The sequence below is a fragment of the Penaeus vannamei genome, chromosome 18 (assembly GCF_042767895.1).
Source record: "Penaeus vannamei isolate JL-2024 chromosome 18, ASM4276789v1, whole genome shotgun sequence".
NCBI lineage: Eukaryota > Metazoa > Arthropoda > Malacostraca > Decapoda > Penaeidae > Penaeus > Penaeus vannamei.
In genome coordinates, this window is record NC_091566.1 from 2,552,632 (window position 1) to 2,567,631 (window position 15,000).

At 34.1% G+C, this 15,000-nt stretch overlaps 1 protein-coding gene across 23 annotated transcripts in view; it reads right to left on the minus strand.

Annotated features, from left to right (window-relative positions):
* The window catches only part of LOC113813973 (MAP kinase-activating death domain protein), a 121,406-nt gene that overhangs the window by 78,667 nt on the left and 27,739 nt on the right, over positions 1-15,000 (minus strand). For 18 of the 23 annotated variants that reach the window (XM_070132684.1, XM_070132689.1, XM_070132682.1 and 15 more), the window contains exons 10-20: positions 14,453-14,655; positions 13,900-14,023; positions 8,180-8,200; positions 5,851-5,962; positions 5,486-5,688; positions 4,885-5,095; positions 4,498-4,599; positions 4,195-4,311; positions 3,071-3,252; positions 903-1,097; positions 334-537 (exon numbers count right to left, since the gene is read on the minus strand). In XM_070132684.1, coding sequence (XP_069988785.1) covers positions 334-537; positions 903-1,097; positions 3,071-3,252; positions 4,195-4,311; positions 4,498-4,599; positions 4,885-5,095; positions 5,486-5,688; positions 5,851-5,962; positions 8,180-8,200; positions 13,900-14,023; positions 14,453-14,655 — 1,674 coding nt within the window. Of the gene's footprint in view, positions 1-333; positions 538-902; positions 1,098-3,070; positions 3,253-4,194; positions 4,312-4,497; positions 4,600-4,884; positions 5,096-5,481; positions 5,689-5,850; positions 5,963-8,179; positions 8,201-13,899; positions 14,024-14,452; positions 14,656-15,000 lie in introns of all 23 variants that reach the window. The other 5 variants (XM_070132700.1, XM_070132703.1, XM_070132690.1 and 2 more) reach the window with 4 other exon arrangements.

Sequence of the window (15,000 nt, forward strand, 5' to 3'; positions counted from 1 at the left end):
TTTATTTTTTTAAGCTAGCTGTTGCCAATGCAAGTCAATCTTTTTATCAAGTTTTGTTATTTTTTCCATCAATTCCTCTAACAGATTTCTCTCCTGATATAGATATTTGTAAAATTATTTCAACCAATCACAGTCATTGTTAGAGACTGAGCTCTATACTCTCGGAATACGGCATACTATACAAGTATTGCTAGTTAAATGTTATCACCTCCAGACTTGTGGCGTTTCCCTTGGAATTGTGAGGAACTGTAGATGATTGATTGATCCTTGAAAAATGGGTGAGTGTGATATCAGTAAAAATATCATTTATCATTTTAGCTTTGATTACCATACCTTGTCTACTTGTGAAAGAAATGATCCCTCTTGTGAGCTCTGCCTCTCTTTGATAAGTTCCTTGGCTGAAGAAGTAAACTGATCCAACAATGAGTTCTGTGACCCTTGTCTAGTGGGTCCTCCACCTGAACTCCCTGAACCAAGACTAGATGCACGAGCCAACATGCTGCTGAAGGAACTCTGCTTCTGAGGTGTTGGGCTAGCCTGAAGCACGCAAGGGAGAGTTTCCAGCAAGTATTAGTAATAACAATACATAGTTGCAAGCCCTAGTTTACTACAAACCTTTCTAGGTAATGAAATGGAAGCTATTTACATGCAATATATGAATAGGAAAGAGTAACATCCTATTCAAAATGAATATTAAAAGCTGGAGACTATATGCCATTTAAGCAAAAAGGAGTATACTACATTACAACTCCCTTATACAAGTCTCTTACAAACTAAAAGGCACTATGGGTTAGCCTGTCTTGTCCCAGTAATACTGAATCTAATAATGATATTCATAACTTCTTTGCTTAGGTAACTGACACAAGGATCCATCCAAAGGCAAACACTCCTCCTCCACCTACCCCCTTGGAAAATGTCCTAGGTCTTGGAGTGGTGGGCCTGTCGCGCTCTGAGGAGGAGGTTGCTATGGAAGCATCACTACTGACGGAGGGCGTGGGGCTTACATGAGGGAGTGGTGACTGGTTGTTGCTCACAACTGTCTTCGGGGTGGTGGTTGCTGAATCACTTTCTGGGGTGAATACTTCATCATTTTTCTCCTGAAATGGTTACACAGAAGAAATTAGAAAGAACTGGAGACATTTAAATTGAATACAAAACTTAAAATATGCACTAACTATCTGTATTAGAAATGTTTATGTACACTACAGATTACTTCAACTCTTAGGTAGAAATGTCCATCTTTCCTTTCATCCTCATCTTTCAGCTGTCATGCTGAATTTTTGACAAATATTTTTAAAAGTACTTGAAAATTTGAAAAAAATTCTCCTGTAATCTAGTAGGCTTTGGCAATAATGACATAATATTTCTGCTAAATACATAAAAATAAAGGAGTTATGACTAAATCTCTGACCCCCGCCTCCCACTCCGATGTTTACTTTGTCGCGTCAGTGCATCTGATTTATTTTGGTATTCTCTGGTAGCTAGCTGGCAACTCTACTTCATTAGCTGACAGCCAAGACTGCGAAAACTGTGGTGACACAGTACTTCTACAATCATGTGCAGTTATTCCCATTAGTACTTTGCAAAAGGGGGGGACCAGGTACCAGCTACACTTCAGAATATCATGTGAATGCCATAGAATGCATTAAGATTGATGCAGAGATAAGAATTCTAAAAAAGCAAAACAAAACAAAACAAAATTGAGAGAAAAATATCCTGAACTTTGGAGCCTGATATCTCAAAACTATCAAAACTATATCTTTGTGAACATTTTTTTTCTATTTCTCCATAACTGCTTGGACAATTCTAATGGGGTTTAAATCATCTGAAAGCTGCATAAATTTCCAATTTTCTGGATAGAGGATATTTTCATTCAGATAATAGAAGTCCATATGTCATATCTTCCATATATCATATCTTAAATTCATAAGACTGAACATTTAGAAAAAATAAATTCCCACTAAACTAGCAGGAAATTCTAAAATCTGTCTAGACAAGGCTTTAGGTATTGCTATAGAGTATATGTGCTATTTTTTTGGTTAATGGATAAAGTGTGAAATATAAAATTTTGTGATTTCTTAAAAACTCATTTTTTAATACAACTTCATTATCTATTATTCAAATGATATGAAACTTGGTTATATATGTATATATAACGTTGAAAAAAATTGTCAGCCTGGACATTTAGACACTTTCATACTGTATGACATTTCTGGATCCCCTCATCATAAACATCTGTTACCAGGTCTATCAAATACAACTCTTCTTGTACAAAGAATTTTCTTTCCAAAAAGTCATTTAGATTTAAGAAAAGGCAAAAGTCTGAAGGAGCCAGGTCCAAGCTGTAGGGTGGATGGTTAAAAAATTCCCATCTGATGCTGTGAAGGACTTGCTTTCCTTTTCAAGCAATATGAGGCTGCACTTTGTCAAGGAGCATGATCATTTCAAGACCATATGCCCCTCCATTGATTTTGAATATCCTGTTACAATTGCTTCACTGATGCACAATACCTGTTTGTATTAAACAGCCACTTTCTGAATGAGCTGGCTGCAGATGTTTATAACAGAAGAATCCAAAATCTTGCCACATAGTATTTTAAATGCTTAAATACCTATGTGGAAAAATAGTTCATGGAATGCAGATGAAAAATAAATAGGTGCTTCATATCTATTTAAAATAGGTACTGCTTTCGGAATACCCTTATAATAACCACAAAACAATATTTATATGAGCTTGTTCATTAGGTTTTCTTAAACATACATTAATGTCAAGGATTACTAAAACATCATAATCATGGCATAGCAAACAATAAAATATGACAAAATTTATCAAAAAGAACATACATCATAGTACATGCTCCAAATAACAATATAAAAATGTATGGATAACATTATAATATCTGGTATTAAAATAACTTTTATAAAAACCATCATCTGTTTAAAATCATAATTAAAAACTTAATATGGAACATATACATTTCAGTTTTTAACAACCTATTTAGAATTACATGATTACAACAACAACAAAAAGATACTATAACCACAGAATATATTATCAAATCTAGCTTACCAATGCTTCTGTCCGCAGAGGAAGAGGATGTAGCGTTGGTGTAGCTGCAATGAGTTTATCAGCATCTTCCAGTTTCATCACACCCTCACCAGTCTCTTCATCATCATCATCATCTCTCTGGTCAGCAGAGGATAACGATGACCGAGAAGAGGATGTAGACATGGATCCTGGGTGGCTCAGTGCTGTTTGATTAAAATCAATAAATATATTAGCATTCCTTTTTCATTTTTACAAGTACATGGATTTATCAAAATTAGATATAAACTACACATATGCATATACCAACTAAACCCACTGGATCCAGATCCTTCACCACCCACACATGGCCCAAAATATGGGCATTAGGCTTACTTGAGTGCAGCTTGTAAGCCAGGTAGGTGCAATGTTATTTTCTCTTTTTCTGAAAAAGCTTTTTTAGCTGTTTTGCCATTTTACAGTGCCTATATCTGCCATCTGATTTGCTTTATCCAGATGGTAATAGACTGTTTCCCTTTCAAAGTCTTCATATCTCTCTAGGTAGTCTCTAATTCAGTGCAAAATAATAACAGAAAATAATAGTTTGTGTTTTGGGTTTTGTTTTTTAATCATTATTGTTATTCAATTTTCTGTAATATGATCTGCACTACCAATCACAGTGAACAAGAAAAAGATCCTGAGCATAGAAATAGCATCCTCCCTGGAGCCAGCACTCTTCCAGTTCTCATTCACAGATAATATATTCCATACTAGTTTACCAATCAAAATAATGCAAAAAATCCTTCCTAAATGCCAAATGAGTGTAATCATCCTTAAAGAACTTTATGCACCTTGGCCTTCAACCAAAATTCTCATGACAGCAAGTTCGCACCACCCCTGCCCTCAGCCAAATTTATCTCCGATGGCATGTTCACATCACCCACTCCTCAAGCCATAATTTTTTCATTATGTGATGGTCATATCATCCTCATTGTAGGAGTTAATTTTTGTATGATTATGGTCTGGGTCTATTAATTTTTTTAGTCAGTTATCTCTCCCTGTCACCATCATTCAGCTTGACAGATTCCTAATCATTCTATTCTCATTAAGTTCTTTCACTCTCACTTTTTCTTTGTAATCATATTTTTTTTAACTATTCACCAATTTACCTGAATCTGAAGAAGCTGCACCAGGTAATTGGAGACAGAAAGGTGGATTGAACACTGATCTTGGGTCCAGTCCTGAAGACAATGTGGCTTTTTCCTTTTCCGTTGCTGCTCCACAACCTGTATATACACAAAATAAAAATGGATACTACAACAAAGTTATGTAAAAAAAAAAAACATATTTCAAATGGCCCAAATTTGACAAGATTTTCTTTATGAATAGGAATATGCCATGCATATGAATACATACAAAATCATGCATGCACATACAGAGGGACAAAATACAGCATCTCTTAGAATTATTACCTGGAGACAGATCTGACACTTGCATCTCTGATACAAAGTCACTAAGTGATGAATATGAACTACTGGTACTCTCACCACCTTCAGAATCACTTCCACTCTCATCTAAAAAATAAAAATGCACTTTTTGTGATAAAGGCGTTACATTTCAATCCTCATCCTTCTTCCCTGCTCTTAAAAAATTGAGAAAACTGATGCTTAAAGAACAATATATTCTTCACTATAACAGAAAATAGGTTAATTAGCTATGACAGAAGAGTATCTTTTATCTTTTAGTAAACTGATAGTAACCAAATGAACAACCAGCAGTCAATATTTAGAACAGATGTAAAACAACAGATATTACTTTCACAGAATGATAATAAAATCAAAGCCTAAAAACCATCTTACCTGTAGGTGGATTTTCAATCTGTGTGCCAGCTCTAAGTGTAGTACCAAGGGAGCTGCCTTCCTGCCAAACCTTAAATGTCATTGGCTCCAGAGTATGGGCATACCATTTACTTTTATCACCAATGAGTGCTGGGTCACATACGCCTGTGTTTACCCTTAGAAATGCCATATTGGATGGGGTAAGAGCCCATTCTGCGAGAAATTCCACTGCCTGGTAAAAGAAAAAAAATCCATTTGAAAATTCAGCTCTCCAAAATATTTCCACATTTCTATAAATACACATTTCTATAAATATACGACACTTACTGCATAAAAAAGCTGTTCCTATATATTTATATAAATATAACTATATATATAACAGATGTAAATATATGTATATATAAAGATGTATATAGATATATAAACAGATATAGATATACTTATATATATATATATATATATATATATATATATATATATATATATATATATATATATACACATATATCAATATATATATAGATAGACAGATAGATATATAGATATAGATATAGATACAGATATTCATATAAATATATATATACATATATATGAAAAAACTCTTCCTAGATGCATAACCCACCTGTGTACGAGCAAACAGATTAAGGAATGGTGTTGCTCGTGGTCTTGATCTTAGGAAAGAGTTTATCTGAAACGCCACCACTGGACGTGGGTAAAGACGAAGTGTACGTGTGTGTTCTGTGAAATTGGCTAGGATATTCTGCGAGTTGAAAAAGCGAACCATAGCAACACGGGTTGCAATATCCACTGAATCCACATCATTACCTGGAAGAAATTGTTTTGAATTTAATGGTTTCTGGAGAAGGTTTACCATATTCTGCAGCATGTATGTAAAACATTAATATAACAAATATTACCATACTAACTGGAATTCCATACTAAACATCAACTGATCCTCAATATGTTATATATCAACATAACACCAACCATAGATAAAGAGGTTATAGTTTCCACTTTGGGAATGATGATGGTGCCCCTTGTCTTTATGTATGTCCTCCAGGCTGCGAGGAGGTGGCTGAGGTGACATGCTTGCTAAGGCCTGAAAAATGAGCAAGGACACAAAAGTTATCAGAGCTAATTAAACCATCCATTGATTTGCACTGAACTAGAATTACTTAAACAAGTTGTTACATAAGATTTATATTCTTCCAGTAAATTTCAGTAACACATGCATAAAATCATTATTAAATCCATAACCCCATTATCCTGTAATAGATAAAAAATAAAAAAGATAAAAGAATTATATCATTAACTTAGCAAAATATATATATATTCATTCAAGAAAATTTAAGTATTCAATGCAAAAGAAAAAAAAAACTTATTCTCCTGATCATACATAAATGACTGATCTTTGTCCATAAATAATTTAATAAAATCCACACTTCATTCAGTAACTTCAATTTAAAGAGATTGATGTCTTTACTCCCATGTCCAAAAAGATGTGGTGGCTAACATTTTAATAATATATCTCATGGCCATGCATTCATGCAAATTACTTTTTCATTTAAAATAAGATTTTAACAGTGCACCAGAACTGGGTTTCAAGATAAATCTACACCTAAGCCCTCAGAATAATTAATTCTGTCACACAAAGACATAAACATGTGAATTCACACATACACACACCACCCACACACAGACATACACCCATATCCACAACCACACCCACACGCACACACACCAGCACACACTAGCACCAACATGCACACACACATGCCCATGCACACACACACACACACACACACACACACACACACACACACACACACACACACACACACACACACACACACACACACACACACACACACACACACACACACACACACACAAACACACACACATGCATGTACACATGTACACATACAAGCATGTGCACAAATTCACACATACACACACACACATGCATGTACACATGCACACATACATGCATGTGCAAAAATTCACACACACACACACACACACACACACACACACACACACACACACACACACACACACACACACACACACACACACACAAACACACAAACACACAAACACACACACATACACATACATATACATACACACACACACACACACACACACACACACACACACACACACACACACACACACACACACACACACACACACACACACACACACACACACACACACAAACACACACATACACATACACACACATACACACATGCTTAGAGACCCATAAGCATGCACACACTTATTCAAACACAGATACATATAAGCATTTAAACTAGCACACAGACAACCATAGCAACAACTACATTCACCTGCACACAAGTAAAGACATCCACACACACCTACATCCAAACCAAATTACTCGCAATCACACATGATTTTTACTAGCAGGTTCTGTATCAAGCTGATTTTAAAACTGTGGATGATATATAACACTGCACTACAAGTGGACCCTACAACTAAAATGTCATCACCATAAAGTACACTGATATCTACTTTAGATGTCGTTTATACTACTTGAAATCCACTATCTAGGTGCCCCTACCTGTACACAATTGAAGTTTGCTAAATGTTTGGCATTTTGTATTTAATAACAAATGTTATTACTGATTGTCTTTTTAACAAAATTTAAAATAGATATAAAGCAACAGTATCAACTTCGTGCTTGTTTGGTGTTTATCTGCCACTTGACAATTGACAAGGCCAGTGCATCTTGGCACACACTTTTTATCAATTTTGGGGGAGGTCAATATGTATAGCTTTTAATGTAGCATGATAAAGTAATTATAATCATGGGATATGTAATATAAACATAGAACTGACCAAGCAATTATTCCTGTCTTGGGTAAATAGATGTAAGATTACAAGAAACTGGATGCCATATGAACAAGCCTTTTATTCAATATATGTTTTACACCAATTGATGAGGATATGAAAATTGTTGATGAATGCAGTTGTAAGATAACATGCATTGATCAGTCAATTTCTTCTAATTACCATATATAATATGTGATTACAATCAAAAGATTTTCTAATTTGTGAAGATAATTAAAGATTATTGCTTGGGACAAACTGGAAAAGTATAGGTATAGAATTGTTGTCACATTAACCTATTCAGCTTCAATCAGCACTTAAATATGTAAAATAAAAGCATTCTCATCACAAGAAAATATTCCAAACAATAATCTTTTAGTAATGCAGCAAGACAAGTTAAAATTCTGAAAGACCAAAACAACTCTTTTACAGCAGGTCACAACCACAAATCACAAACCTCATCCATAGACTTTAACGCCTGTGGCAGCGTGGAAATATTGAAGAGGAGAAGGAGAAGGGAAATAAGAGACATATAATGAAATAAGAAAAAACAAGAGGCAACTGGGGTTGTAGGAGTGTGGGCTGAGAAATCACACAAAAAATCATTGTCTTGAGAACTATATCTTTTTTTTTTTTTAACTTCTAAAGTTTGATGAATTACAATTCCAATTTATTTTTATCTGTATAAATCCTTTGAATAGAACTTGGACCATATGCTTGACTATAGGAAATGCAAACCCTGTTAATTCATAAACAGGAATTTATGATTGAGTATTGCATCAAGATAACATGTACTCATTTCACTTTTAATATTGCACTTATAAAATCTACATTACCATTTAATAACACAAAAAACATCAAAAGATAAAGATAAACCGTGCTAAGTACAGTACCAGAGGAATTTCCAAGCAGTGTGCACATGCAATAAATGCACACTCATGAATTCAAGGCAACTGGCACATTCTTGATCAAAGGGATCTGCACAATTTTTCACACTACTATCAGTCTTAGATAGTCTGGGGGGTAAAACACCTTAAAACACCCTTGGATATTTTTGTATGACATGCAATTGTCAACAATTTTTAGAAACCTAGTACAAAAGAAGCCAAGAAAGCTACACCAGAATAATCAAATTTATATTCTTGTACAAAATCTGTTACCACACTGGTATCAAAGTTTCAGCCATGCACACATCTTCCAGTAAAAATATCTTGAAAATCCATCAAAAAGTACAGAATAGTGAACAGCATTTGTGAACCCTAACTAGGTATATAGTATTGAGAGGAATATGTTTCATGTTCAGAAAATGAGGTTTACATGCATGTGGTCCTGACTTAATCAGAGAAATATTTTATGACAAGTGGAATTTACTTTTACTATCTGTGTATTATCTGGACTCTAAATAATCATCATTCTGCTTATGCATTAATGTATAAAGGATCATTTACACTCAGCAAGAAAGCACAGGCACTGAATATTTGCTTGAGTTCTAAAAATTCAGTATTATTACATATAATAAAAATCTCAAAAAAAAAAATCAAAGCACATAAAAAAATGTTCTTTTTATTCACATTTAATTCTGTATCATAATTGCTTTTTCAATGATAATAAACCAAAGTTCATATACAGTTATAATGTTGATAATTCCATAACAATCTATTGTCTCTATATGAAACAAATTAAATATGGCTACATAATGGAATTAATGGCAAGCAAATATATGATGAAATTTCATCACCCAAGAGAGCCAAAAAGAGTCACGCGCATTAGAACATGGCACAGGAGGTTCTAAACACATGGTAAATCCTATAACAGCATAGAATAAGAGAGGAACTTGTTTGCTGCCAAAACTGCTGACTATGTTATGCTCATTGGGGAACAGGTTACAGTGCCCTTAGGTTACACTGTTGAATCAGAGAACTGCAGTCAATGTGGATATAGTCTGAAATCACTGTACTGGATATCACAGGGATTAGAAATGAGTTACATGAATCTCATAAAATGTAAATAGAGTTTCTGCAATAAAAATTGTATATATCATCTGTGTTTAATAAGCTTTAATAATTATTTTAATTAATAGGAATACTTGTACTAAAAAGAATATACTGACATACCACATGGGGTAACAGTAATCTGCAAAAACACTCATAAAGAAACATTATCAAAACACCAATGGAAGATGGACTTTGTTCGCCACACAGACCAAGAATCTCAACACAAGAGATTAAGTGTATGAACAATAGATAAAGCATTTCCTTTAGTTTCAATATTTTTCTTTTATCATTCAAGATATGTAAATTGCCACTTGCATAAATATTCTAGAGTTATACGAACATATGAAAAAAAAACATTGAGAGAATAATGAATCCTTTCTGTATTGACAGACTAGAGAACCTGAATTTTTATGAGCACATGGAAACTGTGTACATATGCATGACATATGGAGGCCCTGGGCAGCTTTAAGCAGTGGTACCCACTCTAGCCAAGGATATCAACTGATGATATAAAATTGAGAATGTGATATGAATAAAAGTTTTAACAGCTATCCCTCATGAGTTCATTTTTACCTTGATTTTTTTCTAGGGTTGTAGAAGCCCTCAGAAACTGCCCAGCTTGCCTAATTCTAAATTTAGCAGTGATCTTGTCTCAAGACAAATTACATAATTTTCTGCATACTATTCTAATTTCATGTACATAAGTATATGCTCCTGCATGTGTGTGTGTGTGTGTGTGTGTGTGTGTGTGTGTGTGTGTGTGTGTGTGTGTGTGTGTGTGTGTGTGTGTGTGTGTGTGTGTGTGTGTGTGTGTGTGTGTGTGTGTGTGTGTGTGTGTGTGTCTGTGTGTGTCTTTGTCTGTGTCTGTCTTTCTCTGTGTATTTGTATCTGTGTTGTATTGTCCATAAGCCACTTGTGTCTCCTTCTAGATCATTTTGACTGGTAATATACCTGTTCACAATCTCAAGACATGTAGCCAATTATCAAATATAAAATAAAATCATACTGTCCATGGACCATTAAAGATCATTTCTAAATACCTCTACTGTCTAGAAAATACTGATGCAATATCTTATTAAATATGAAAGGCCTGTTACAGTATACTACAACTAATGTTGTTTTGGCAGATTATTATGTATGTGTACTCCTACTGGTAAAGTATTGTACGAATAATCTACAGATCCAAATCAAATTATGCTGTACATTGGCTTCTGTTTAGTATCATTAACAATAATATTGAAATAAAGGAATTATATTCAATCCCACCAGTATGAGGACACATGGATGGTAGAAGTAAGAAGGGAATACACATCTACTTTGGCAATATAACCACACAAAAATACTTCCTCTGTTGACACAAACAATAATTATTCTGCTCTGTCATACAAAATAGAACCACATAAAGTGGGTGGTAAAAAGTGGAGAAATAGAGCAGAATATGCCTTAACTGGATTAGGCATACAAAGGAGATACACAACTGGAACATGACTCAAAACCATATCCAGACAAAATGTATCAAAATAAAAAGGAGATTTAGACCTTCATAAATTAAACGGCATTTTTATATAGGATAGCTGACAGATCAAATGCTGTGTATTAAAAAAACAGAAGGAGCAGAAAACAAGAAATGGAAGTCATCCTACCCCAGCTTCAATTGTTAGTTGGTGAAATTTGGAATACCAGTTTGATTCGTACAGGCCATGGATCTGAGAGGAGGGCATAAGAAAGAGAAGTATACACTCATCACACACCTTCAAGTACACTCTTGGAATTGACTAAACGTAACTATATGCATAGCTTGACTTTTTAGTAGAGGATTTCATAATGAAAGTCATATTCCCCTTTCACTATTAATCAAGAATGATAATAAGCCTTTGCTATATGTTCACAATTAAAGCAAGAGACTCATATATGTTACAGTCATCTTTGCACAGTATGTGTTCCATTTCATAAGAAAAAAATGGATATATCTAAGAAGTATCCATCTTATGATAATATGAATGCTTATAACCAACTGACCTTTCCTTTGTTAGATCCTCTGAACAATCAATTAATCAAATATTTACATGGAACTATGAAGATTTTTCAGTATTTCATTCATACCAGATCCATCAGCTACAGTCACTCAGATGGAAAGTCTCCATTTCATACCATTCAAATCAATAAAAGGGGCATATAATTCTTCTATGATGACTGTATTTAAAATGTTAGAAAGCCTTTTGAGAAAAGATTATCTGTCTGTGAAGTGTTATTCAAAGTTTTACCATTTTGTGACCATGTACTTTTCAAATAGTCTGTAATAATATGTCTCATATAGGTATCAGGATATAAAGTGTGCTTAAACTTCAAATTTGAGTTCACCAATAAGTCATATGTACTGAGTTAACTAAAATATTTTCCAGTCATATGGTCCACTTTCTTTAATAATATCACTTCTAAGTTGGTTATTCCAAAACTTTCCAATAATGCAAATTTATTTGCAGGATTAATTTTAAAGAGATCCCATCTCCCACTAAATATAGCAAGGGAAAAGGATTATTATAGTAAAGAAAATTCTACTGAAGGGAATTCCTCCTACTTCTGAACTAAATAAAACAAAAACAAAAAGGATATCATATGATTGACAACTGCATACATATGTGTGCATATATGTTTGAGAAAGAGAGACAGCGAGAGAGAACAAGAAAGAATGAGAGAAAATTAGAAAGAGAATGAGAGAGAGAGAGAGAGAGAGAGAGAGAGAGAGAGAGAGAGAGAGAGAGAGAGAGAGAGAGAGAGAGAGAGAGAGAGAGAGAGAGAGAGAGAGAGAGAGAGAGAGAGAGAGAGAGAGAGAGAGAGAGAGAGAGAGAGAGAGAGAGAGAGAGAGAGAGAGAGAGAGAGAAAGGAAGGGAAGGGAAGGGAAGGGAGAGGAAGTGTGTGTGTGTGTGTGTGTGTGTGTGTGTGTGTGTGTGTGTGTGTGTGTGTGTGTGTGTGTGTGTGTGTGTGTGTGTGTGTGTGTGTGTGTGTGTGTGTGTGTGTGTGTGTGTGTGTGTGTGTGTGTGTGTGTGTGTGTGTGTGTGTGTGTATGTGTGTGTGTGTGTGTGGCTATGTTCATACACGTATCTTTTTTGTAAATGCATGTCTTTGTTGAAGAAATAGATTTTTTCAAATGTGATGATGCAACAAACAAGAGGAAAATTTATAAACGTAAAACACACAAGTTGCAGAGGACAAAAAAAAGTATATCCTGTATCACACGCAGGTGCACTCATCAACGGGTCAAGTGTCAGCATATTCCATAAAAAGAGCTAACGATAAAGGTTAGCACAAGCTACTTTTTCTTCTTTTATTCAGAGCTCACACAATTAAGTTTTATTACCAATGAGAGGAATTTCTAATTACTTTCAGACAATATTTGTGTATTGTCTTGCAGAAATTAAAATGTTGTATAAGCGTTACCTTAATGACATATTTCTTCCATTCTTTTGTATCAATCTTTGTTCTAATACTGTTTGAAGCATAGGCTTTGAGTATTTCTCTCATAAATGTGGATATAAAGTTCAAAAGAAGATTTGTACTTACAAAACATTATCATATGAAATAATATTTCCTTTAATAAAAAGAAAATAAAGGTTGTCATTGCTGCAGAACCATAATAGAGCACATCTACAGGAAATGACATGAAGCAGTTATCACATCAAAAACATTTAACAAAGAAACCCTAAACACCCACAATGAAATTGAAGAAATCAAACCTAGACATCATGAGAAAATCTCATGTTAAGCCAAGCCATGATTTAAAGCCAGCAACTACATAAGAAGAAGAAGGCTGCAGCTTTTCAATCACTTTATAGTCTTATGATTGTGCTAGAACTCTTTGACTTGCTTTAACTACTCATTCATATATACATTATCATCTGTAGAAATAAAACTATCTGTTTTGTAGTTCAATGAAATATGATTAACAAGTACATGAATTTATATTTCTACGTCAGCAGTTGTGAGGCAAATGAAGCCTTCTGCAATATTCTTTAAATCCTTATACATTATAATCAAGATTTTGCCTGACACCATACACCATTTGATGCTCTTGCAAAAAAGCTGTAACAAGTGAGACATAAAAAACATACAAAATGTGCATTAGTAAAAAAAATAATAATTTACTTAACTAGCAATCATAATTTTATAATACAAGTATTCTTACTTGTTTAAGGTGGTTCTTCAGTATGGTGCATTCAGGTTCTGGCAGAGGAGGAATGTCATCACACTGTGGAGGTGCTGTTATTTTATTGGCATCCAGGTCAATCAACCATACATCATCTGGCAAGCTGTAGTAAGAAAAGCAGTATCTTCATGTAGAAAAAGGGTACCTCCTTAAAGTAAATGATTGCAAATAAAAAAGCTATTTTCTCAAAACTAATGGCTTGATATCTATTTCAGGCAGAATTATGTTAGGCTACCTGTATCAATAACTTGGCACTTATGTTAATGTGCTGTATTTCAGTAAATACTTTATTTACATTCAGTTTTTCATCATCTAAACTTTCAGCATTTTTTGAATGTACAAGTGTAAATAAAGTTTTATTATGCTATACCAGTGCCAACTGCCTAACCAAGTAATCTAAATTCCTCATTACACAATAAATATATATATATTACTAGTTAAAATGTCTTTATAAACTATATTCAGGACTGGTCATTAAAAGTCTTATAAACCAATGGCTTGTCCATGACTGTATCATAAAATATCCACTTACCCAAAGTGCTTTTTGTATAGGAGAAAAGAGGCAGGGATGCCAATAATGAAGGGAGTGGGTGCTAGAAGAAGTTGTTCAGAGCAGCTCATACAAGTCGGCAGAAGTGGAATGATAGGGAACATGTATTCCAGTGGATAGATCATGGCTACAAAGGCTAGCACCGACATGGACAATGCATTGTTGTCCCGTGACTGTAACACCAACTGGAATAAGAGAAGGCATTTATTATATCATATACATGAGACTTCTATAATTCTAATTATATTAAGTATATGATCGTCATCATATGAGTCATGTAAAGAAAATACTGAGAACAGTAATCCTAAACTTTCATTATATATCATCCATTTGCCATAACAACCAATCTGCATATACCTAGCACATTCCCATTTTTCACATTTTCATACCTCTAGCACACAATTATATTGATTAGCATTTCAGTTATATACATAATAAAATAAAAATAATAAGGTCTATCAAACACAACATACACTACTGACCATTCCCAAAATTCATTAACATAGATTATTTTGTACTTTTTGCTTACT